This window comes from Elephas maximus, chromosome X (assembly GCF_024166365.1).
Source record: "Elephas maximus indicus isolate mEleMax1 chromosome X, mEleMax1 primary haplotype, whole genome shotgun sequence".
In the NCBI taxonomy this organism is placed as follows: domain Eukaryota; kingdom Metazoa; phylum Chordata; class Mammalia; order Proboscidea; family Elephantidae; genus Elephas; species Elephas maximus.
Window position 1 is genome coordinate 23683269 of NC_064846.1, and position 27235 is coordinate 23710503.

Below are 27235 nucleotides of genomic sequence, written 5' to 3' on the forward strand. Positions count from 1 at the left end.
CATTTTATACTGATTTTACTTCAAAGTATGCTGAATTTCACCTTTTCCTTTTATTATTTCAAAGTACCTATAAAGTAAGTCAATTAGTTAGGTGCCATCAAGTCAGTTTTGACTCACAGTGACCCCTTGTAACCGAGTAGACCTGCCAGGTCTTTCTCCCACAGAGCTGCTGGGTGGGTTTGAACCACCAACCTTTCGGTTAGCAGCCAAGTGCTTAACTGTAGTGCCACCAGGGCTTCCTATAAATTAAATAGGGACAGGAATTATTTCTAGGGAAATGGAAGAATAGAATTGGAAAATAATTTACCCATATCCTAAAGGTAACTAGAATCCAGGGCATTTGAATTCTAGCCTACCACTCCTTCTGATAAAATACTACATTCGTATTAAAATTTAAATTTATTCTTTTCTTTGTCTAGGAACAATTGAATTAGTAGTCAGTGTATGAATAGCCTGTGACATGGTTCTAAACACGATTCATGTCAATAGTGGATTTATTTGTTATCATTATTATTTTCCCTCTCATACTGTCTTTAAAAGTATAAGTACATTTTTAGGCTCTATGTGCTCAATCGTCTAGTCACAATGTCTTGATTTAGTGTTTACACTATCTGGGGCAAATGCATAGAGAGGAAAGTTTATTGACGGTTCCCAGGGGCCGGAGAGTGGGAGGAATGGGGAGTTATTGCTTACGGGGTACTGAGTTTCTGTTTAACCAAACCCATTGCCATCGAGTCAATTCTGACTCATGGCAACCCCATGTGTCAGAGTAGAGCTGTGCTCCATAGGGTTTCAATGGCTGATTTTTTTCAGAAGTAGATGGCCAGGCCTTTCTTTTGAAGTGCTTCTGAGTGGACTGGAACCTTCAACCTTTCAGTTAGCAGCCAAAGGTTAACAGTTTGCATCACCCAGAGGCTCTGGGTTTCTGTTCAGGAGGATGAAAAACATTTGGAAATGAATAGTGGTGATGGTTCACAACATAGTGAATGTAATTAACGTCAGTGAATTGTACACTTAAAAATGGTTGCAATGGCAAATGATTTGTTATAGATATTTTACCACATTAAAAAAAAAAAAGCTGATTTGGGAAGTACAATTGAGAGATTTTTTTCAATTAATTAACTCTTTTCTTTATTTTTCTTTGTTTTGTATTTGGAGGTAGGCATCTTTTGGCATTGGTGATATTTCAACTTCTTCTCTGCAAGGGTATGAGACATTTCTGGCTGAGGGATTGACATATTTGAAAACATGAAACTTTCACTTGTCACTTTATGTTCTTTAAACTAACTCCTCCTCTAGTTACATTGTTTGTGGGCGGCCTGACTTTAGTCCTTTAAATACCAGGAAGAGTTTCATCATCATCAAATATTAACTGCGCCCTAAAAGCAGGAGGTGAACTCAACAACGTTGTTGTACTCACTGGATCAGACTGGGAGAGGAGCGTTTTAAAACACACATACTTTACAAAAATGATCTCAGCAGTTTCATGTAGAACTTTGTCAGTTCTGTTCATATCGCCTCTAAAACAATTTTTGGATGAAACTTAATATACTTGGTAGATATTCAGGCCAGGCAGACGAAGTCTTTATTTTTAAAAGAGAAAAACTTTTGTGCCAAAGAAATTGCTTGTTTTCATGTCTGTAGAACAAAAACAAACAGTACGTTGGCCTAATTTTCAGATGCTTTTTAAATGAGTCACTTGACTAAAAATGCCACTTTATTTAAATACACAGTACATTTGGCATTTGGAGTTTTCTCTAGGGAATTGTCTGATTCTCTAAAATGCCTACAGTTTTAATAACAAGTTAGCAGAAAGACTTGAATAAGACTTTTGATGATAAAAATATGTTATCACTAATAAAATGTAGACTTAGTCCATGCCTCAAAGTATTTTAATGTCAGTCCCTGTCATCTAGTAAAACTTTTTGCTTGGAACTTGCATGTTTGGCATTATTCTAGTAGTAGGGTAAGAGTCTGTGGGGAATGCTTGTTTTAATGTGGATGTATATGGCTGTATTTGGGGTTTAAAATGTGACTTTACACTTAGGAATTTTGCAAGACCCTGTAAGTAACAATTTCCATATCGTGATTTTAAATTTCTTTATCTGAAAGAAAACGTATCTTTAGCAAATCAAGGACTGACTGATTTTCATCTCTGTGCTCCAGTTCCAAAATGCAGTGGTAAATCAATAACTATATCTGCCTTTTATATAACCTTTGGGTGGAGGGCTATGTGGTTATTATATGCATAATTATTTAATTTATTCTAAGTAGCATATTGAGCCCCTTAAAGATAAATTGTTTAAACATAAACAATAATCAGTGCCTTTCTCACCTTATACTCTCTTTAGATGTTTGTAAGATATTTATCTACATTTAATCCTACTTTGAAACTGTCTTTTTACTTAGAGACAGGAAATTTAATTTTGCCAAGTAAAAACCTTAAGGTTCAAGTTTAGTGCAAAACTAAGACCCTTAGGAATTGAGACGTTTGCCAAAATACCTTCCTACTTCTCAAGTTTTAGTACAGTTAAAACTCACTTGAGACCCTTAAATCATGAGAAACCTAAAGTAACTGGCATGGTTTCAAGGGACAGAAGTCACAGTGTAGGAAAGCCAGTTGGAGCGAGAAAGCTTGAAGCTCTTATTTCAGAAGTTGCCTAACTAAAGCATTCAAACAAAAGAAGACAGCCACAGAAGCCATTTGGAAAGAACTGACATCACTTACAGCTTTGGAAGAGGGAATTGAGAGGGTGATTATGGGATCTTACTTTGTAGCCATCATAGGAAAAACCTCTACCTTGTTCGTTTTGGGGAGACCAAGTATAAGCAAAAATGTTAAATGTCATTTCAATGGAAGGTCCAGTTCTTTGGGGTTAATTAGAACATTTTTCTATTTAAGGGAGAAACAAAAATCAAAGTGTAAAGGAAAACTAACTTGACCTCTAAAATGCCATGTGCCTTGGTTTGAGCTTTAGTTTGTTAATCTGTAGGATGAGGGAGCTGGGTTAGATCGATATTTTAATAAGGGGAAGAGAGGTGTTAATAAGTGGTTGATGAAGAAAAGGGGAGGTAATTTCTGTGATTAACAATGTTGGGTAAACAAAAGTAAGCAGGTTTGTCTATGTAGGACATATGAGAATCTTTACTGTGCTTTTCCCGTATTGGCAGTCTCCAAGAGAGGAATCTAGTGGGCCATTTCTTTAAACTATTTGACCAGCGAACCCTGATTTTGAGAATCTTCCCTTGGAAATAGTGGTCTGTGGTACACACTCTGGCAACTGCTGGACCAGATGATCTCTAAGAGCCTTTCCAGCTTTACCGTTTAATGTTTTTTTGACACGTTGTCTATAAACAATTAAGCATCTCCATTGTAGTACAATTTCATTCTTTCTGAGCCTACTAATTCAGACTCGTGGATGATCCAATAAAAGTGTCTATATTTTTAATGAGCACAGATGTAATTTCAGGACTGTGTTGAAATTTAATTGATTCCTAAGTGTTCATGATGACCACTTTTGTGAAATATTTATTCTGGAATGTGGGCTATTATGAATTGCCATTTTTCCTGAATACATTATTTTGTTCATTAGAATTAACTATGCTCCTCCACTTCCCCCTCTCTTTTAGTGTTGACTGAAAAAAGATAGCTATGCAAATAATGGCTGTTTATCTGTGTGCTTTGAATAGGTACCTGCATAGATTTTATGTCTGCATGTAGGAACATGATGCTTAAGCAGTCATTTTCCTGGGTTTAAATGGATGCCTTTTGCTTGAATTTGAGTATTCCGTAGACTGGGCTGAAAATAAAAAAAAGGAAGTTAACCTACTTTCTCCCCCTGCCACCCCCAAACACACACATATACACTCTCATGTACACACAAATAAAAACCTTAAAAACAGTAAAAGCCTGATCTTTGTGTAATATATTTCATATGTTCAAAAAAACTGTTGTCTATTTTAGGAGTCAGGAGTTAGGCTGGCCCTGGCCATGCACCGTGCCCCTCTTCACCGTAACCTAAAGGGGGAGCTCCGACAGGCCTCAAGGTCATTCAAACATACAGTTGCGCCACTGTGGCAGGAAAAGTGGAGTGGAGTGCTGATAGGATATCAAGCCCTGTGGAGCTTTTGGTGGGAGGAGCCATGGAAACAAAAATTGCTTTCTCCAACAGGCTACTTCCTTGAATTCCTTGTTGCTGGTCAGGTAAGCTTGGAATGCTCTGGGCAACTGAAAGCCTAGAAGAGCCTGGGCTTATTCCATGGAGGGGGCTGCTTAGGACTTCAAGCTAGAGGGGCTAAAGGGGTTTTTGGGAATTTGACTCTATTTAGCTTCTTCTGCCAGGGTAGAAGAACAGGTAGGCATAGTGTTGCCAAATAAAATATTGTATCGGGCATACTTACACTAAATATATATATATATATATATAGTTTATCTGATATTCAAACTTAATTGGATGTCTTGTATTTTATTTGCTAAATCTGGCCATCCTAATAGGAAGGATTCTACTTAGCAGCCCTAGCCCAGGAGAAGGGGTGCAAGCAGCTGGTGTCATCTTTGTCCTGGCTTCTGTATTGCTGTGGTAGGTGACTGGATGGGGTGTGTGCCTGACAAAGGGAAGCAAGGGAACCCTAAGTGCAAGAGATGGGACTGACTGTGGGCCAGAGAGACACACTGTTTCATATTGTCTCACAATGAAGACTTCGTAGTGGCTTTTGAAGTCGTGTAGTTTTGTGTATGTTTTTATGCATGCTTTATTTCCTGGGGTAGCAAATTGAATGTCATTACGTTTCCTTTCCTTTTTTTCCTGTATTTTAATGACCTTTTATGTTGGCAGGCATCAACTGCTCTGTAGAGAGCTTGTGTGAATACTTAGCACCATGGATGCCTTCTGACTTTTGGCAACTTGGTACCAATGTGCTTCCTTGTGTCTTTGAGCTTTAATTTGATTGTAGTTTGCTGTAAACAGAAATAATTTATTCTTAAAGAACTTAAAATTGGCCAGTCATTTAGTTAATATTTTTCTAAAGTGATTAAAGGTGTACTGTTAGACCAAGGGGAGAAATTTGAGGGAAGTGGGGCAGAAAGGAGATTTGGGATAGTGGGGAGGCAGGATTGGTTTCGCTGTTAACAGCAATTATATCTTTTGTGTTATTTGCCCTTCTAAAAATTTCCAAGGAAAATTTCAAGCTCATGATTATTTGAAATAAATGTTTAATGTGAACGAAGCTGGACATGGTTCATGAAGTAAATAGAGAGCATTTTTCTTGTGAGAAGTCAGTATATACAGTAGAGACCCACAAGAAGGCCCAAAGCTGTGATTATCACTAAGCCATGTATTCCAACTTTGGCCATGTAGCTTCAGTGAATATGACTTACAGCTTACTCAGAGAAATGCAGGATGGGAGTGAGGCATGTGGAAAGGGCAGTTTATTCTAAGCTGACCACGGAAGTACAGGAGCACCCTTGGGCAGGCCCAGATTCTGAGCAGATATGGATCTGCTGCAGGTTCGCTTACTGAGCTCAGTAGGCCTCTGTATCCTGGGGGCTGTTGTAGCTAGAGACTCCTGGAGTTAGGCCAGGATTTGCGTTTGTGTCCCCCTTGGTCTCCTGCCTCTTCCAGTTCAGTTATACTAAATGGGCAGGATTTTTCAGCCATGCTGGTCACATACAGTTTAGGGTATGTATTCATAGCAAGAAAGACAAGCAAAAGGATGTTATGAATTAGCTATTTTTTTTTTTACCTGAGTAGAATAACAGTTCATTTGGAACAGACAGGCATGAACAGCCTCAGTCATGTGTTGACTATTGTTCTCTTCTTGGAGGGAGAACAAAGACGAACTTACGAATGGAAATAGCAAGAGAAGCAATTAGGCTTCTAAGGCAGCCTTAATGTTATGCCCTATAAAATTATTCTTACAGGGTTCATTCATTCAACAAACTTTTATGGAGTGTCTATTGTTTACCAAGGAGTCCTGGTGGTTCAGTGTGGTGGTTATGTGTTCGGCTACTAACCAAAAGGTCAGCAGTTTGAACCCACCAGCCACTCTGTGGGAGAAAGATGTGGCAATCAGCTTCCATAAAGATTACAGCCTTGGAAACCCTAAGGGGCAACTCTACTCTGTCCTACAGGCTTGCTAGGAGTCAAAATCGACTCAACTGCAGTAGGCTTGGTTTTGGTTTTTACTGTTCACTAGGCACGGAGCCAGCCCTGGGGATACAAAGATGAGGATGACATAGTCCTGCCTTTAGATAGGCTCAAAGTCTAGTAGGGGAGACAGGCATGCCAACTATTCATCGATGTACACAGAGATAAGTGCTATGATAAAACTGAGTACAAGGTGCAGTTGGGGCACAAAGGAGGGAGAGAAACAGCAGTGGAGAGATGGGCTCAGGAAAATATTGACAAAGGGAGAGTTATTTGAACTGCAACTCCATATTGTGTAGTGGGAGCCTGGAAATTTGGCTTCTGTCCTTACTGAGCTGCTTGTGAATTAGGACAAGCCACCTCCCTTCTTTGGTCTTCACTTTCTTTCTCTGCAAGATAAAGGTGCACGAGATGTTCTTAAAATCCGGCCCAGAGGTAAAACGATACAATTCTGGGAATCAAATTATCTTAGTGGGCTGTTTCAGAATAACAGTGTGATCACTGAGCCTAGCCCTCCCTTTATCTTTGGAGGTCACAATTTGAAAGCTCTCTTGAGGCAGATAGACAGGAAAATTTTTCTGCCCTCCCCCCAGATTCTCTTCTATTCATACTCGGTGCCTGGTTTGCACCAAAGTTATTGCCCTGTACACCAGATGTGTCAAGAAAGCAGAGTTCCAAGAGCATAAGGAGGTGGGTGCAGTACTAATTGCTGTGGGCCTGGAGGATACAGGTCCTTTTAGGTGGCTGGCCCTCTCCATGGGGGGCTAGGTCCGTCTCATTAGTTTTGGCTTCAATATATTCAGGAAATGGTGCATTAAAGACCTTTTCCCCCGCAGATTTCTTACTTGCATCCCATATTTAAATTAAAAGTTATGTGTAAGATTTTAAGATGCCCTGTGTGCCTAAATATCAATATTTCATAGATGGTAAAATGTTTGGAGAAGCAAATGGGGCAGATTATATCCATTTTTATCAAATACTGAATTCTAAGAGGAAGAAAGTGGGAAATTTGCCATGAGTAACCTGACATCTGGCTAATACTCAGTTTATGTTAATGTTGACTCACTTTTAGCTTTTCCAGGTTTTTCCTAACTTTTAATAGATCTACGATGACTGTGGAGCCCTGGTGGCTCAGTGGTTAAGAGCTTGGCTGCTAACCAAAAGGTCGGCAGTTCAATTCCTTAGAAACCCTATGGGACAGTTCTGCTCTGTCCTATAGGGTCACTATAGCATCACTATGAGTCGGAATTGACATGACAGCAACAGGTTTGGTTTTGGGGGGTTTATGATGGTTGTAGGAGCCAGGCAACCTAGCACATATGATGTATAATTCTAAAATCACCATTACTATCTCTGAGAAGCCACGTCTACACACGTAAGTGTATTATAGCAGGACAGTATCATCAATAGGATGATTGTTCCAACATTTTTCCCCATAGAACAAATCGTCCATTCGGTGCCTTTATTTAACATTTAACTTTTAACTCTTGGTAGTTTTTTTTAGTTTAGCAGAGCAATAAGATTGCTTTTTTGAAGAAGTGATCCAGCTATAATTGTATTTGAGAGAAGGTATTTTGGGGTGTTTTTTTTCCCCCTGTAATTCCAAATGTACTTGAAGAAGGGAATCATTCTCCAAACAGCTGTTTTCGGTTAAGATACTGTGACTGACAAAGGGTAATTTTCAGCTTCCTAGGGTCCCTTTCTTATTTTGATGGATGGTAGAGCTTTCTTGAACTGAAAAAAAAAAGTACATTTCTCAGGCTTTTTCTACCACTGAGTGAATGAGAGTCTTGTACCTGACAGACTCTCACTCTCATAACCCCCAAGACTTAGGTGGGATTTGCATCTCTACAATGCGACTTTCTCTCTCAGTCAAAGGCTTTGTATTCATTTGTGAAAAGCCTGAAGGTAGGAAAAAGGAAATAGATTAAATTTGGAGGTTTTGTAAATGCTCTGCAACTTTTTCCATTGCCTGTCATCAACTTTTTGATGCAGATGTATTTTGGAAATTTCATTGGCCATTTTCTTCCCTTGCTACTTTTTGGGTGCATTTTCAAAGACGGTAAGACTGAGAAGGGGGAGCAGGAAGATTCATAGGTGTAGTAGCACTTATTTCTGCAGAGAATCACTTTTCTCTTGAGTCACTTTGCTATTTTCATAACTCAGTAAAACAGTGAAAGACCAGATAAGAATGATTTTATTTTTCTAAGGCCAAATGGAAATGAAAAAAGAGGGAAAGTTGAGGAGAACATAAATGATCTTGCCCTTTAATCTCTTCAATGCTTCTTTTAATTTTGTGTGTGTATGTGTATGTCTACATATCTATACATATGTCTCTATATATGTGGAGTATGTATATATGGAGCCCTCGTGGTGCAGTGGTTAAGGGCTCAGCTGCTAACCAAAAGGTCGACAGTTTGAATCCACCAGCTGTTCTTTGGAAACCCTATGGGGCAATTCTACTGTGTCCTGTAGTGTTGCTATGAGTTGAAATCGACTGGACAGCAGTGAGTTTGGCTTGGGTTTTAGAGAGAGAGAGGCAAAGTGTCCTGGTGGTACAATGTAAGCGCTGGGCTGCTAATATAAAGGGTGGCTGTTCAAACCCATCCAGTGGCTTCGTGGGAGAATGACCTGGCAATATACTCTCGTAAATGATTACAGCCTAGAAAACCCTATGGGGCTGTTCTACTCTGTCACATGGGGTCACTATGAGTTGGAATGAACTTGATGGCACTGAATAAAAATATAGAGAGACCGATTTATACATTTTGACTAGTCTTGACTGCTATTTTTAGGATGTAGCCTGTCATAGGTGGAACATTTGTTTATGACATGGTCCAATACTTTGCACTGAGCACATGACAACTCTGAGTCTGTGGGTCTAGACTGGAAGATGGGGAGCTGGGACACCCATTGGCTTGACTTGGGAAACCTGAGGATAGGGTAATTTGCTCCCAACCAAGATACCTTCTGGGCTGCTATAGACCCGGTGTGATAGATATCCTGTGGCCCACTCGGAGTGCTTAGCTGGCCCACGGAAAACATTGGAACCTTTCTAGTTTGTAGTCATTGGTTTTCCAAAGGACAAAAATAATAGGTGATAACTTACTCTTCCCTCCTACACCCATCCCATCCGTATATGCTTTACCAAAGCTTTAATCTTTAATGCTTTTAAGCAAATGTTAACTAATGTCAGAAACAAAGTTTGTCCCCCACAAGCTCCAATTAAAGCATTTTGGCCTATAAGTTTGGGTGTCATGAAGAATAAATGCTATATAGAGGAGATTTATTATCACCAGGTGTTGTGCATATAAATACGTCATCCTGAGTTCTAAAGTCATTTTACAAAAACTTCAGGGACTTGTTTTCTTTTGGAACATTTTGTTCCACAGATAATATAGGTATTAAATTACTTGGCCTCCTCATCTATTGTTTGGATAGAAAATGTATATTTTTTTTCTTTTCTAAACTTTCTTTAACATAAGTAACCATTTCTATTAAGGTAGCCTTTCTATGCCTTTGCATTGCTCTAGAATTAAATTATGGATTCTGTCTCTCAAAATAGGGTGCTTTATGAATCAAGTAAAACCTCATAACTAAGATGAATAAATTTCTTTAAATCTCATGCTGCCTCATATTCCATACTTTAATTTTATAGTATAATTTATGTAATTCATAAAGCGTTATTCTCATTTCTTTTCTGTCTCAGTGAACTGTTTTTGCTTTGTAAAGGTGTCATTAGTTTCCCAAGAAAAAAATCAAGAAAACTTACTATATGTAAAGAAAAGTGGTATAAAAGCACAAAGGCATGTAATAATTCTTTGTAGATTAGCAGGAAATGTGCCACATACACCGTGTTCCCTCCCTCCCTCTCCTCCTTCCTCACTCCCTCTTTGATTGCCTTCAGTAAATGATACTGAAGCCTTACATTGTAACAAATGGTGAAATATATTATCCTTTTTCTTTTTTTGTTGTTTTTTACCTGATCACTGTTGTTTGGGATTGCTGAATATGAAGGTAAATCATCATTTATACAGCTTTTTTTGGAGGGAGGGTGTTAGCAACGGACAAATTGTCAACCTTTGAATAGCCTGTGTAAATGTTGATGACTGTGTATGCTAATTGTCTCTGATACAGATAACAAGGAGAGCTGTGGCTTTGCAATCTAAGGGCAAACCTGCTCAGCAGCTGCCTGATTTCTTCTCAGTATAGCTATGTAACTGCCCCAAAGCAGGGAATTAGGGCAATGGCTGTGAATCTGAGCATGCAGGAAGACAAAAAATAAAGTAGTTAAAGGAGAAGGAAGGTCTGAGTAAGTTATTTAGACCTGGTTGAGTTCAGTCTAAGATGCTCTTGGGTTGCAGTGGTTAAGCTCTGGGCTGCTAACCAAAAGGTCGGTGGTTCTATCCCACCAGTCGCTCCGTGGGAGAAAGATATGGCAGTCTGCTTCTGTTACAGAAAAAAAAAAAAAAAAAATTTTTTTTCTGTAAGGATTTACAGCCTTGGAAATCCTATGGAGCAGCTCTGCTCTTGGTCACTATGAGTCAGAATCGATTTGACGGCAACGGGTAGGTTGAGTCTGCATTTGGTAGAGTCTGTTGGTCTAGACTGAAAGGTGGGGGACTGGGATACCGTTGGATTGATTTGGGAAACCTCAGGGTAATTTGCTCCAAATGCAGGCTCTCCAAATGCAGCTGCAATTGGTGATAACGGACTGAAATTCAGGAGAGACATCAGAGGTAGAGATAGAGATTTAAGATCTGAGCAATTGCAGTGATGGATGAAACTTTGGAGGAACCTCATATTTTCGGGGGTAGAGAGATTAGAGGAGAGCAGAGGATTTAGGACTGAGCCTTGGGGAAATCTTTAATGTTAGGGTGTGGGAGGAGGAAGAGAAACCCCAAAGTATAAACTAGCATGCTTGGCTGTGGAAGTCACCAAGTGCCACTGCCTGCCCAGGGTGATTAGTCCTGAGCCAGTTACACTGGGTGAAGGGTGGAGAATCTAGGGACTATGAAATCCTTGTGACTGTCTCTGCCTTGGGGTGCAGGTCATAGCAGGCATCAAAAGAGGCTTATGGTTTCTCTTAAGGAGCATGAGCACATTAGTGAGGGAAAGACCCCCTACGATTGTGATTTTTTAGCACCTATAAGGATTCTTACAGTCCTTATAAAAAACCCATTGCCGTCAAGTAGATTCAGACTCATAGTGACCCTATAAGACAGAGTAGAGCTGCCCCATAGGGCTCCCAAGGGATGACTGGTGGATTCGAACTGCCAGTCTTTTGGTTAGCAGCTGAGCTCTTAACCACTGTGCCACCAGGGCTCCTTATAGGTGCCAAAATTATATGGCCATTCCTGGGGTACTTTCATGACTCTAGGAGGGTTCAGTTAATACAGTTCTCAACTTGTACTACCAATAAATTCTTCCTTTTTCCAGCATTTGCAGATAGATATAAAGGTACATTGAAACTAAGATATTATTTGATTTTGTAAATCATTTTAATTTGACTAGAAAAGAATTTGATCAATGGGAGAAACAAAAGGACAAGCCTGACAGAAAACAATAGTGTATCCTTTAATTTCTCATGCTAAGTTTTAAATTATACTCAGCTTCTTGTCAGGGAAGGAGGGAAGGTGAAACACTAGAGCTACCTTTGTCCCAGATCTAATATTTAAAAGAGCAGTTGCAATGTATCTGGTTTGGCATTCTGTGTAACTCTATAAAAATTTTGAAGGACATACCTTGATTCTCATGAAATTATAGAGATGATAACCAAATATGGAGAAATGATTTTGCAAACCGTTTAGGAACCGTGAGTAAGGAAAATGTATACCACGTGTTGAATGAAAACACTTGGCGAACTGACTCCGTTTTCTCCTGGGACTTCAAGTGGCCTAGCAACTTGCACTCTTGGGTCCCCCTCCCCCCAAAAATAGAAAGGAGTTGCCTTCTTTTCTCCACTCCTCCCCGCCCAAAATCTTATGCATTGTGAGACATCTTTACATCTGCTGGAAAAATAATTGCTTGCAGTTCTCCTTGTTTTTTAAACCCAAATGAGAGAATCATCTGCTCCGTATAGTGTTCATGAGATAAACACAGTGATAGATCATATGACAATGTGATAAACCCCAAGTCCAAGTACATCCATTGCTATAATATAGTAAACACCGTAATCAGCAGCCATGTCAGCATGTAGAGAACATCAAAGTCATGTTTGATTCCACAAGACTGATATATTATCCAGTCTGGAAATGCCTTAATAATCAACAAAGCATTCAAATAGCTGAGACTCCAAAATACTTTTTGGTCTCAATTGTCCAAGTGACCTAAGGCCATTGCCTCTGGAATGTAAAGAACAATGGCTCCCAATTATAGGGATTTACTATTTGATTAACAGTATATCAGTGGATTTCAGGATGGGTCTTACATTGGATGGATTCAGGAAAAAGAGGTTGAAGCCTAAATTGCCCAGAATAATGAAGCCTAAAATTTATATGATATATTTGTGTCTGTATTAAACATTTTCCTTCTATTTTCTTGATTACTTTTATATGTAGATCTAAATTATAAATCCTGTTTAATTTAAACATGCATAATCATGTTGGAAAAATGTTATTTAAATCTGGAATGTTATGATACTATACTATTTCAAATTCATATATTATCTAAATATAATTTGATGCCTATCGAAGTAGAGCAGAACAGAGTAGCTAAGAGAGCGGGTTTCAGAAGCAGACTGAATGAGTTTCAGTTCCTGTTTTGTCACTTTTTAGCTGTGCGACTGTAGGCAAGTCACTTAGCCTCTCTTAGTCTCGGTTTCCTCTTCTGGTATGATGATGAAACTAATTGTTTCATGTAAAGCACTTATCGTAGTACCTGGCACATGCCAAGAACTCAGTAGATATGCTCATATTCTTGTCTTGGCCATGCCAGATTTTTAGAAATACTAAATGCAAATGCATTGCAACTCTTCATTTTTAGGGTCGGTGTACTAGAGAGAACTGCAAGTACCTTCACCCTCCTGCACACTTAAAAACGCAGCTGGAAATTAATGGACGGAACAATCTGATTCAACAGAAGACTGCCGCAGCCATGTTCGCCCAGCAGATGCAGTTTATGCTCCAAAACGCTCACATGTCGTCACCTGTAAGTCACAGCTATGTCTTTGAAAAATTGTGTATGTGTCCTCTTTAAAAAAAAAAAGAAGAATATATATTTACATTGGAATAACCTCACCTCACAGGGCCTTTAAGAAGTCAGTTATAATGGGAGTTAAGACACAAGCTAATATGTTCTCATATGGATGCGACAGAGCTGAGCATGTGAAGGGAACAATCAGGCGTGGTGGATTGAAAATTTGGGTTGCATTTATGCATGAATTCAGTTTATAGAAGAACATCCATAAGGGAGCAGGGGTATTTATGATAAGGAGGAGGTTTGATGACCATTAAATGCAAACTTTTAAATTCTGGGATATTAATTCGAGCAAATTTCCTTGTTCTTTAATGGTGGTTTTGTTGTTTTGGTTGCTTTGTATTTTGAAATAATTTGTGATTTACAGAAAAGTGGCAAAGATTATACAGAGAGTTCACAGGAGGGGTGTACCCCTCACCCAGTTTCCCCCATTGTTAACATCTTATATTAACATTGAATGTTTGTCAAAACTAAAAAACTAACATTCACACAGCACCATTAATTAAACTCCAGACTTTACTCAAACTTCACCAGTTTTTCCATTAATGTTCCTCTTTTGGTTCCGTGTCCAATCCAGGATGCCATCGGGCATTTCGTTGTCCTGTCTCTCCTGTTTCCTCTGATCTGTGACCACTTCTCGGTGTTTCCCTGGCTCCCATGACCTTGACAGTCTTGAGAAATACTAGACAGGTACTTGATGGTGGTTTTAACCTAGCCACAGAGTTTCCCCTTTGCAGAAATAAACAAGATTATAGTGCCATTCTAGACCAGAGTCTAGTATTTTGTGGACCAGTAACTTTGAACGTATCCTTTAAAAAGTAATTGGTGATGGAAGAATTTGGGAACAGATAAGGGTGATGGTTGAACTACATGATGGGCATAATGTCACTGAACTGTTCATGGGAAAATTGTTGGAACATCAAATGTTTTGTTACATATGTCTTTATCACAATAAAAAAGTAATTAAGCTATATGTGTTCATTTTTCAAGTATTCATATAATTTAAGAAAAGATCTGTTGGTAATTCATCTTGTCCTGATACCTTAAAATAAAAAGTTGCATTTTGATCTTAGACTTTTCAGGGAAAATTGAAGACTGTCCCCTTTCTACTATAGTTCTTCCAGGTCTCAAATTTAGCTTAGTGGGGTCTTGTTCTAATTCCAGCTAGCGGGTTGCCATTAAACTGTTAAAAAAATTTTTTTTTTAAGATACACTGGAAAGGGCTATGCTGTCTTTATTTTTTACCCATTTCATCACTGACTATGTAATAAACATACTGAAAACTGAAAGATGTATATAGTACTCAGATACAATGAAAATGTGGAAGTAGAACAATCTGCTCTCTGCAAAGCCTAGCTCATGATAAAGTTGATTCTCAGAATTCAGGGAGATCTGGGTAGATATGGATAGATGAGTACAAAAATACATGAACCACTCAAATTTTATAGCATGATACTTTTTCCAGAAGGTCTAGACAAATTTAAGTAAAATAAGTAGATTTTTTGTCCTGTACCACTAGTTTGCCAAATATAATTGCTTTGGAACTCGGTGCTTATTAATTATGCTGATAAATGAGTCCCAGAAGATCACCAGTGAGCTCCTCAAAGCTCTCCTTGACCCTCAGTAATACTTCACATAATTGAACTCCTTCTTGAGACTCTTGGCTTGCACACACTGCAAAATTTCAGTCCCTCCCTACTTCTAACGGGGCTAGGGAAGGGAAGGCATTCTATATACTGGGGATAGTATGAACGCAGCCGCAGAGAAATGAACATGCTGGATGAGTTTGGAAACGTGAATAGACAGGGAATAAAGCAAGGGAGGTTTTCACTTACCAGTAGGACTCTCACCCTCTCATAGGCTGCCCCAATTTCAGATTGAACAAAGAATAGGAGCCAGATTTTATTATCGAACACCTGAGCCCGGCATTTCCTATCAATCTGGAGCGTATGTCTTTTCATAGGTCAAGAGGTAACATCAGGTCACCAATCAAATGCCCTGTTTCAGAGAGCAAGGCCAAGGGTAAAGAGGGAAGTCAGATGATTTATCTTCTATTCAGCTTCTGGTAGAGTTCACAGTATTCCAAATCTCAACAATTCATGTACTATTGAGCATGCTGGCTTACACTGGACAATAAGGAGTGGGCATTTCCCCTAATATTATTATTTTTTTAATTCATTTTATTGTGGTAATATATATCCCCCATTACTGTCGAATAAATTCCAACTCATGGTAACCCCGTAGGACAGAGTAGAACCATCCCATAGGGTTTCTAAGACTGCAAACCTTTATGGAAGCAGACTGCCACATCTTTCTCCTGCAATATATATACAGTGAAACCTGTGAAAGCTGCAGCTCGACAGGCCTGCCTTGTTTTTCTGGGTCTCACAAGTTTTCCATCTTTGACAGGGTACAGTCTTACTACTTTTCTGTCCTCTCAATTAGTGTAAAATATTTGAATTTTCCCCCTCTGATGGGTTTCTGCCTTACACAGATTCTGGCTTTCACACGTGTGTGTGTGTGTGTGTGTATAAATAACCCACTGCCGACAACTGGATTCTGACCCATAGTGACCCTATACGACAGGGTTGCACTGCCACACAGGGTTTCCAAGGAGCAGCTGGTGTATTCCAACTGCTGACCTTCCATGTAGTGGTTAAAACCTTGGCTGCTAACCAAAAGGTTGGTGGTTTGAATCTGCTGGCTGCTCCTTGGAAACCTTATGGGGCAGTTCTACTCCATCCTATAGGATCACTATGAGTTGAAATCCACTCAACAGCGATGGGTGATGTATATACATACGTGTGTGTGTGTGTGTGTGCGTGTGTGTGTGTATAAACATTTTCCATTCTAACCATTTTTACATATATATTTCAGTAATATTAATTATATTCATCATGTTGTGTAACCATCACCACTACCTAGTTCCAATTGTTTTTTTATCACCCTTAACAGAAACTCAGTACTCCATAAGCAATACCTTCATGTTTCACGCCCCCCACCTGCCACTGGTAACCACTAATAAACTTCGGTCTCTGCATTTGCCTATACTAGGTATTTCATATAAGTGGGACTATACTATGATTGTTCTTTTATGTCCGATTTATTTCACTGAACATAATGATTTCAAGGTTTATCTATGTCATAGCATGTAGCAAAACTTCATTTCTCTTTATGGCTGAGTAATATTCCATTGTATAGCTGTAATATATTTTGTTTATCCATTCATCTGGTGATGGACACTTGAGTTTTCTCCACCTTTTGGATATCGTGAATAATGCTGCAATGAATATTGGTGTACAGGTATCTGTTTGGGAGTGACTTTTTAGAAAAATCCAGTAAGGGATCCATTGAGTTTTCTAGCCTCTTGTGCCTTATAATTTGACTCTCCATGCTTTCTATAATAGAATACATTTCCCTTTTTTTCTTCAATAAGAGTAATTTCAGATTTCAGAAGACAACATGACTCACAGGACTACAAATTATTTTATAGCATATCAGAAGATACAAGTCATTACTTAGAAGACCCCAGAGAATAATTGAAAATTACTTATCTACCTTGTTGATAATTTAACGATAGCTGTTGTGATGTGATAAACTAAGAGAAGTTTAATTTTGGCAGTTATTATGTGCACAAAAATCTAATCCTGAGGTGGTCGATATGCCCCTCTTTGGTGGTCCGGGAAGCTGCTTTGTAGGCGCATTTTAATTGAGCTAGTTTGAGCAATTTTAAATGGCATTTACCAGTCCGACTTGGAAAAAATGTTCTTTATTATGGATCCTGATATTACTACAGAAGTAACATATAATTTTACTTAATTTCTCTGGTACCTACTTCACCCCGAACAACTCTATCCTTCTTAGTCCTCCCCCCTCCCCAAATCAGATTCTTGTCCTTAGAATAGACAAGCTTTTATTTCGATTCTAGTCTTGGTGTTTGTATGGTTGTACATTATACCTATTTGTTATCACTGGCCTGAAGTTCAGGCCTTTCCACAAAGTGTACTGTGATTTGTTTCTAGGATACCAAAAGAGTACATCTGCTTTTCCAAAATGAATATCGTTTGCTTATTATAAGCCCCCAGGTAAAGGCAATGTCAGCCTAAATGGGATGGTAGCTAGAGAACAGATTCTGTTCAGTATCACTGAACAATGAATAAAAGCCACACCTAGTTAATGTGAGTGAAATGCTTGCTGGAGCAGGTAAGTTTGTTCACTGTATTTAACAGGTCTGAACTGACATTTGCTAGTATAAAATTCCACCTCGGAATACATTTGTTAGCTTTATTAGGGAAGTTTAGCAAGTGAGACAAAGGGTGTTATTTTTCAGTGCCATTAGAGAGAGAGAGAGAGAGTATCTGATGTTCACAGCAAAAAATTAGACGTTTAAGAATTCCCCTTGGCATAATCAGGAGGCAAACATGGGCATTGTAGACTAATGTTAGGAAAAGTAGACACACTGTATTACTCTCAAGCAAAGCTAATGTTTTAAAATTTCAGTTGCACTATTAGGAATAAAAAAAGGCAGAAAAGATTCACTGTTGGATGTGATATATGTATTTATGTATGTATAAAGTAGATATGAGGGAGCCCTGGTGGCTCAATGGCTATGTGCTTGGCTGCTAACTGAGAGGCTCACACCCACCAGTGGTTTGGTGGGAGAAAAGACCTGGCAATCTGCTCCCATTAAGATTTCAGCCTCAGAAACCCTATGGGGCAGTTCTGCTCTGTAACAATGGTGTCACTATGAGTCAGAAGGGATTGAACAACACCCAACAACAACAATAAAGTGGGTATGATATTTTAAGGCTATTAAAACTATTTTTGATTTAGACATTTTGCATATCTTGGCCTGTCCATACTTGGCAATTCATTTAGTTTCTCTCTTTTGAATGTAGTGATTCACGTGGAAGCAGATTCTGACACACAGGTGAACTTGACTCTGTTGAGTGTATTCACCTGGTGATTTATGTAGAGGTTTGTTGGTTCAGCACATTTGAGGTTCCATTGGAGTGTGCCAGGTCCTCTGGTTCTGCTGTGTGCTTTTCATGGCTTGCATTCCTGTGGCCGAGTTGTGGAATTCCAGACCACAGAGGCCATAAACATGGATTCCACTCCAGGCTTCCCCTTTATCTCAGCTTGAATTATCTGGTGTCTGTCTGGACTCCTCCATATCTTTTTACATCATTTTTGTAATTCTGTTTACCAGAATTACTCACAAACAGGCTTGTATGTTTATCTGACATTTATATAGTAAGGAATGAAGGTGATATACCACTTCAGAACCAACAGAATAATATAAATAGGAAGCTGAATAGATAGGAGGAAGGGAGATATACCAATTAATATTTTCAAAACTCCAGTTTTTTTTTTTTAATGTAGTATCTTAGTTATCTAGTAACAGAAATAGCACAAGTGGGTGGCTTTAATGACCAGAAATTTATTTTCTAACAGTCCAGTAAACTGAAAGTCCAAATCCAGAGCAACGGCTCTGTCTGCTCTGGGGGAAAATCCTTGTCTCTTTCAGCTTCTTTTCCTTGCTTCCTTGGTGATCTCCATGTAGCATCACTATTTCTCCATTTGTACTTTCTTGTTTCTGTACTTGATCTTCTCCTTTTATATCTGGAAAGTGATTGGCTTAAGACATACCCTAAACTGATATGGCCTCATGAACATAGTAAAGAAAGCCCTATTCGGTATGGGATTACATCCACAAGTACTGGGGCTAGGTTTATAACACATATTTTCGGGGGACACAGTTCAGTCAGAACATGTAAGTTCTTCTTTAATTAAATAAGAGCTTGTTGTTAGGTGCCGTCGAGTCAGTTCTGACTCATAGCAACCCTATGTACAACAGAACAAAACACTACCCAGTCCTGTGCCATCCTCGCAATCGTTGCTATGCTCGAGCCCATTGTTGCAGCCACTGTGTCAGTCCATCTCGTTGAGGGTCTTTCTCTTTTTCACTCACCCTGTACTTTACCAAGCATGATGTCCTTCTCTAAGGACTGGTGTCTTCTGATTACATGTCCAAAATACGTGAGACGTAGCCTTGCGATCCTCACTCCTAAGGAACCTTCTGGCTGTACTTCTTACAAGACGGATTTGTTCATTCTTCTGGCAGTCCATGGTATATTCAGTATTCTTCGCCAACACCATAATTCAAAGGCATCAATTCTTCGGTCTTCCTTAATTACTGTCCAGCTTTCGCACACATATGAGGCGATTGAAAACACCATGGCTTGGCTCAGGTGCACCTTAGTCCTAAAACTGGCATTTTTGCTCTTTAACACTTTAAAGAGGTCTTTTGCAGCAGATTTGCCCAATACAATACATCATCAGTAAGAAATATAAGGTATTATATTGCTCTGTGATATTTTGGACTAGAGCAGTTTGAAGTGACTAGAAGTAAGAAAATTGATGAAAGAAGGAAAAAATAAAGCAATTAGAAAATATTTATTTACTTTTTAATTTTTGAAACTACTTAAAATAAGTAGTTTATACTAAGATTTAGTAGTTGAAAACCAAAAAATAATATTCTTCCCTCACAAAGATATATTCTACATTTTGCATACCATATCAGTTACATAAACTAATGTATTTATGATTTATGCTAGCCCTCTCTTGTCACAGCTCTTTTATTAAAAAATATGGTGAAAAAGATGGACAAGAGATTTTATAGATTCAATGGAAAAGGAAACTATGTCCATATACTGGATTAGCAGCCTCGCGATCTGTATTGAAATTGCAATGTATTTTAATTAAGGTTGTGCAGGGTAACTGTGGCCAAGGCATGTGGCCACTCTGTTTCTCAATTTACCTACTCGCAGAATGATAAATGGTGATATTTAGGTCTTTCGTCTGGATGCAGTGACATTAAATTAACGTTTTGTAGAGTGATTTCTGCAAAATGTTGAAGTCAGTAGATGAAGGCATTACATAAGTTTAAGGTTAGTGCCCTTACTATGATTTTTGAATGTCATTAGCATGTGAAGTTCCACATTGACTGAGGGTGACCAAATCATATCACTAAATGTCTGGAGTGCTGCCAGCTATGAGCAGAAAATTTCATCTGGATTTTACTACATTTTCTAAAAGATCATACAAGATTTTATTTTAAGATACAGAAACTCAAGCCTAACACTATTCATTTGTTCAACGTATCTTGTCCCCAGAGGTTGACACGCCTTGAGGCTAATGAAGTTTCAGGGCCCCTCATATGCATGGACTCCTTCCAAGCCCTGGGACGGGCCTTAGCAATGTGTTCACAATGTGTTTGTGAAATTGGCAAAATGTGTTTGTGTATTCTTCTTAACACTCCCCGCTACCCCCCGCAATGACTACGCCTTGTGCCTCATAAATCCTAGATCCACTCTTGATCACAACTATGGGTCCAGTCAATGTAGAGGAGTTATTTAGGTCCTTTTCTGAGGCTGTGTTATGTCACGTAGCTTAAAGCAAATTAAAGCAGGTCGGCAGTGGGTTTGCTGCCTTGCCCCAACCCTGTTAATATGCAGTAATCTGGTTTTTTTCCACGAGTTAAATGAAAATGCTATACTTCTACAGCCAAACAGAGGTCACTTGTACATATTTTCTACAGTGTACAGTTTCTTTGCTGTAACAAATCTAAACATTCTCCCTTTATCCTCACTCATAAATTCCCATGGGATAGATTAAGCATAATCTCTTCTTGGCCCATTTTGTGTCTCCTCCGGGACTGGTTAGCTCAGTTGGTTACAGCCTGGTGCTAAGGAGACCATGTGGGCCTGTTAGCTCCCCTGTTCAATAGCCACAGTCTACACTACAGCCAGCTACCTCACAAGTGCCTAGTGTGAAGGGTAAGTGAAACGAAGGCAGGGAGTTGGCAGGGCTCTGTGAAAATCTTTTTCTCCCGTTGAGGAAAAACAAAACAACAAACAACACATACTTGACAACCTCATTTATAAAAGATGACTTTTTCTGTAATCAAAACCATCCCCATGAAATATTATTCAGCCATTAAACAGATGAAGCAGTGATACACTCTATTACAGGGATGACCCTTGAAAACATTATGCTGAGTGAAAGAAGCCAGATACAAAAGGCCACATACTATATGATTCCATTTATAGGAAATGTCCAGAATAGGTAAATCCATATAAGCAGAAAACAGATTAGTGGTTGCCAGGGGCTGGGAAAAGGAGCCCTGATGGAGCAAATGTTAAGCACTTGGCTACTAACCAAAAGGTCAGCGATCTGAACCCACCAGCAGCTCCGTGGGAGAGAAGACCTGGCAATCTGCTCCCTTAAAGATTATTGCCTGGTCAGGGGACATCTAGCTCAATTGGCAGAACATAGTTTATTAAGAAAATGTTCTACATTCTACTTTGGTGAGTAGCATCTGGGGTCTTAAAAGCTTGTGAGTGGCCATCTAAGACACTCCACTGGCCTCACCCTGTCTGGAGCAAGGAAGAATGAAGAAAACTAAAGATACAAGGGAAAGATTAGTCTAAATGACTAATGGACCACAACTACCACAGCCTCCACCAGACTGAGTCCAGCACAACTAGATGATGCCTGGCTACCAACACCAACTGCTATGACAGGGATCACAATAGAGGGTCCCAGACAGAGCTGGAGAAAAAATGTAGAACAAAATTCTAACTCACACACACACACACACACACACACACACACACACACACACACACACACAAACCAGACTTACTGGTCCAATGGAGACTGGAGAAACACCAAAAGCATGGCCCCCAGACACCCTTATAGCTCAGTAATGAAGTCACTCCTGAGGTTCGCCCTTCAGCCAAAGATTAAACAGGCCCATAAAACAGAATGAGACTAAATGAGTACACCAGCCCAGGACAAGGACAAGAAGGCAGAAGAGGACAGGAAAGCTGGTAATAGGGATCCAAGGCTGAGAAGGGGAGAGTGTTGACATGTTGTGGGGTTGGTGACCAATGTCACAAAACAATGTGTGTACTAATTGTTGAATGAGAATCTAGTTCTGTAAACCTTCATCTAAAGTACAATTAAAAAAAAAAAAAGATTACAGCCTAGTAAACTCTATGGGGCAGTTCTACTCTTTCCTATAACATCACAATGAGTTGGAATTGACTTTATGACACACAACAATAACAGTGGGCTGGGAAGAGGGGGGATTGGGGAACAACTCCTTAATAGGTACAGAATTTTATTTTAGGGTGATAAAAATGTTTTGGAACTAGATAGACGTGGTGATTGCACAACATTGTGAATGTACTAAATGCCACTGAATTATTCGTTTTAAAATGGTGAGTTTTATGTGAATTTCATCTCAATAAAAATTAGTTAATAATTTTTTAAGCCCCTTGCTGAGGTTCATATAGTTGAGGAATTTGTCTCTGAGATTTCCACTGGGGGACCTACTGTAAAAACCTATAGTTGCTCATGCCCTACAACTGATTATCTTACAGAGGTCCCCAAACATTGATAATTTGTCTTAATTTTAATTATTAACCTTAGCCTAATCTCGTCTAGTCTCTTCAATCATTTTGTGGTTACTTAGTCACAATTAGCAATTCGCTAATTCCCTGTAACCACGTATTTTGTAATAAGAAGATACATATTTTGGTCTGTAGTCTCATGGCTTATTTCTTTTCAGAACTCTTCTGATACTGATAATTTAGCCATTCCAATTTAAAATTATATATATATACACACACACACACATACATAGGAAACCCTAGTGGCGTAGTAGTTAAGTGCTACAGCTGCTAACCAAGAGGTCGGCAGTTCAAATCTGCCAGGCGCTCCTTGGAAACTCTATGGAGCAGTTCTCCTCTGTCCTGTAGGGTTGCTATGAGTTGGAATTGACTCGACGGCAGTGGGTTTTTTGGGTTTTATATATACATATGTACACACACATACACACATATGTATAACCTTGTTATTTTCATACTGTTTGTTCTAGCATTTCACATATATATCAAAAGGCAGATTGAGAGTGGCCATCTGCCTAATGTCTTCCTCCAAGAGAGGAAGACTGATGAATTTATTTGACCTGTCTGCCACTCCTTTTGATCCTTGAGTCTTCCTTTCACACCATGACTTTTGAATCGGATTTTTTCTATCCTATATCCTTAAAATGAATCAATGGCTTAGGAATCCCTTTTCATTTAATTCAGTAAATTATTTATTCAGCATCTACTCTGTGCTAGGCCTTTAAGAAGGACAGAGGTGGATATAAAGATGAACTAAAAAACAGTCTCTACCATCCAGGAACTTAAGATATAATAATGTTTTTTTTTTAATAGTAAAATGTGCAGTAAATGTTTTTGTGACTTCTTTAATTTCTGATTTTGTTACCTGATCCTCTATATTTTTATAGCTTCTAGCTTTTCTTTTTTTTTTTTTCCTCTGTAGCTATCCTTCTATTTAGCCATGCAAGGTTTTGGTTTGTTGTTGTTTTGGTGGTGGGTGATTGTTGAGCCGCAATTTTTAACCCTTAGCACTCATTTACCCTATGCTTGCATTGAGATGTCTATAAATAGTCTCCAGGCTTCCTGTGAGCTCTTTACTTTTCTCAGTCCCTCCTATTTTACCCCCAAAGGCTACATTTGTTGGGCTTTGTTAAAGCACTTTGTTAAATTTGGGTAACCACTTGATTTTTTAAAAATAGTTGTCCTTTTCTAATGAGATAGTGAGTTTAATTGAGTTGTGATTTTTATTACATGGTAGTCAGTTTCTGTTCACCTCAGAAGCAAAGTCAAAATTGCCTTTCATATGAACCCAAAACTGCCTATCTAAGGAAGAAGTCATTTGCTCTCTTTGAACACACCCAGAGACGCCTCGGAAAACAGGCCTGGTGATCTACTTCTCAAAGGTCACAGCCTTGAAAACCCTATGGAGCAGTTCTACTCTGCACACATGGGATCACCATGAGCCAGACCCAACCTATGGCAACTAACAACAAGAATAATCTAGTGTTATACTAATCTGTGCTTAGGCACTCCACTATAACTCCTGGCCTGCTATTGCAGCTTCTCCTCTCAACAAATATGTGTAGATCTAAATCATGGTTTGTGCTCTCTTGCATGCTATGCTTTATGTCTCTTATATCCACAATAATCGATTGGTCTTTCCTCTACCTTCAATGCTTCCTCTTACTTGGAGACCTCTGTGATTAATAGGGTCAGGAAAGCTAGGTCTAGGTGATGGCAATTATTTCCTTTCGACCCTTGAACTTGCTTGTTTTTTTTCTTAGCTCTCTCTAGGGCCACAGTGACTTATTCATTAACAAGTATATTAGTACATAAACACCACTATCGGCTTGTGTCTGTTTATAAAGCTAACTCTCAATTATTGAGGGACCAATTAACTAGTGTGGAGGTTGTGTGGGCCTCCTGCCATCTACCTTTTGGCCACCTTACTCCCCACAGAATATCACCAAAGAGTGTGGAGATGACCAAGCAAAAGCTGTGAAACAAAGATTATTCATTTTCGGTATGTGTGAGTAGTTAATAAAGTCTGATGGAAACTAAAATTATACAACTCAATGCATTTTGAGATTATGTAAGGGTTGACAGAAACATGATGATAATGAAAAGGGCTTCCTTTCATACTATATAAATGCTTGCAAATAAGCAGTAAAAGGAAGGTATTATGGGTGCCAGTAAAAGTTAAGAGTGCTATTTATCTTGTATTAAAATTGAGTCAACAAATCTCTACCAAATGTTTACTTATCCTGTAAAAGAAAAAGTTTAGTTGTCCATCCCTAGTCAGGAGCTCAGAGATGGAAGGCCCTTATCTTAGATATCTAGTGCTGCTATAACAGAAATACCATAAGTGGATGGCTTTAACAAAGAGAAATTCATTTCCTCACAGTAAAGTAGGCTAAACGTCCAAATTCAGGGTGTCAGCTCCAGGGGAAGGCTTACTGTCTCTCTCTGTTGGCTCTGAGGGAAGGTCCTTGTCTCTTCAGCCTCTGATTCCTGGTTCCTTGGAGATATCCATGTGGCTTGTCATCTGTCTTCCCCCATCTCTGCTTGTTCCTTTTATATATTGTAAAAGATTGATGCAAGACACACCCTATACTAATCCAGCCTCATTAACACAACGAACGACTCATTCCCAAATGGGATTATAACCACAGGTATAGAGATAAGGATTTACAACACATATTTTAGGGAACACAATTCAATCCATAGCAGCCCTAATCATTACATTGACTTCAAGCTAGAATTTAGCCTAAGCGATTTAAAGTATTTAAGTTACCACAATTGTAACTGACTTGGATATTATTAAAACCAAAATGGTTGTCGTTGGGTCAATTCCCACTCATGGTGACCCCATGTGTGTCAGAGTAGAACTGTGTTCCATTGGGCTTTCAATGGCTGATTTTTCAGAAGCAGATCACCAGACCTTTCTTCTAAGGCACCTCTGGGTGGACTCAAACCTCCAACATTTCAGATAGCAACTAAGTGCATTAACTGTTGGTACCACCCAGGGACTCTGATATTATTGAGGTAACTACAAATAGGTTTAATTGTGCTCATGAGGAACCTGTACATAGATCAAGAGACAGTCATTTGAACAGAACAAGGGGATACTATGTGGTTTAAAGTCAGGAAAGGTGTGTTTCCTGTATGCTGAGCGAATAATCCGAGAAGGTGGACTGTATGAAGAAGAACAGGGCATCAGGATTGGAGGAAGACTCATTAACAACCTGCGTTATGCAGATGACACAACCTTGCTTGCTGAAAGTGAAGAGAACTTGAAGCACTTACTAATGAAGATCAAAGACCACAGCCTTCACTATGGATTACACTTCACCATAAAGGAATCAAAGATCCTCACAACTGGGCCAGTGAGCAACATCATAATAAATGGAGAAAAGATTGAAGTTGCCAAGGATTTCATTTTACTTGGATCCTCAATCAACAGCCATGGAAGCAGCAGTCAAGAAATCAAAAGACGCATTGCATTGGGTAAATCTGCTGCAAAGGACCTCTTTAAAGTGTTGAAGAGCAAAGATGTCACTTTGAGGACTAAAGTGCACCAGACCCAAGCCATGGTGTTTTCAGTCACCTCATATGCATGCAAAACTGGACAATAAGTAAGGAAGACCAAAGAAGAATTGATGCCTTCGAATTATGGTATTGGCGAAGAATAGTGACTATACCGTGGACTGCCAGAGGAAGGAACAAATCTGTCTTGGAAAAAGTACAGCCAGAATGCTTCTTAGAAGGGAGGATGGCAAGACTTCATCTTACATACTTTAGACATGTTATCAAGAGGGGCCAGTCCTTGGAGAAGGACATCATGCTGGTAAAGTAGAGGGTCAGCAAAAAAGAGGAAGCGCCTCAATGAGATGCATTGACACAGTGGCTGCAACAATGGGCTTGAACATAGCAACGACTGAGGGGATGGTGCAAGTCCAGGCAGTGTTTTGTTCCGTTTTTATATACGGTCGCTATGAATTGGAACCGACTCGACGTCACCTAACAACAACGACAAATACATCTAGGTTGTTTTGGAGACAAAAAGATTGATTTTATCATAACTTTTCATTTTTATTTCTTTAAACTAGCTTGAGGAATAACTTGTCTTAAGTAGTAAGTCATTGTTCCTAAAAAGTTGGGTGTGAACTAGACATATTTATTTGAGGCATAGTTTTTCATTGAGTTGTATTATTATTCAAAGGTGCGTCAGAATCCTTTAAGACCAATAAGTGGTATAGGCTCAAATTTTACCTTTTTGAGATTCTAACTAGTGCCCCCCCATTCTTAGTCATTGAGTATTTATTGTTCTATAAACCAATAGCTAAAAACTCTATTTTAATAACTATTTAAAAGAATACTTTAGTGAATACCTTAGTACTGATTTATAAGGCTAAACTTTTTCAACTTTTGGAATGT

The 27235-nt window shown here is 39.0% G+C and overlaps 1 protein-coding gene across 15 annotated transcripts in view; it reads left to right on the forward strand.

Moving 5' to 3' along the window:
* The window catches only part of MBNL3 (muscleblind like splicing regulator 3), a 125012-nt gene that overhangs the window by 70578 nt on the left and 27199 nt on the right, over nt 1–27235 (forward strand). For all 15 annotated transcript variants that reach the window (XM_049872181.1, XM_049872176.1, XM_049872179.1 and 12 more), the window contains one exon: nt 13131–13295. In XM_049872181.1, coding sequence (XP_049728138.1) covers nt 13131–13295 — 165 coding nt within the window. The remainder of the gene's footprint in view (nt 1–13130; nt 13296–27235) is intronic.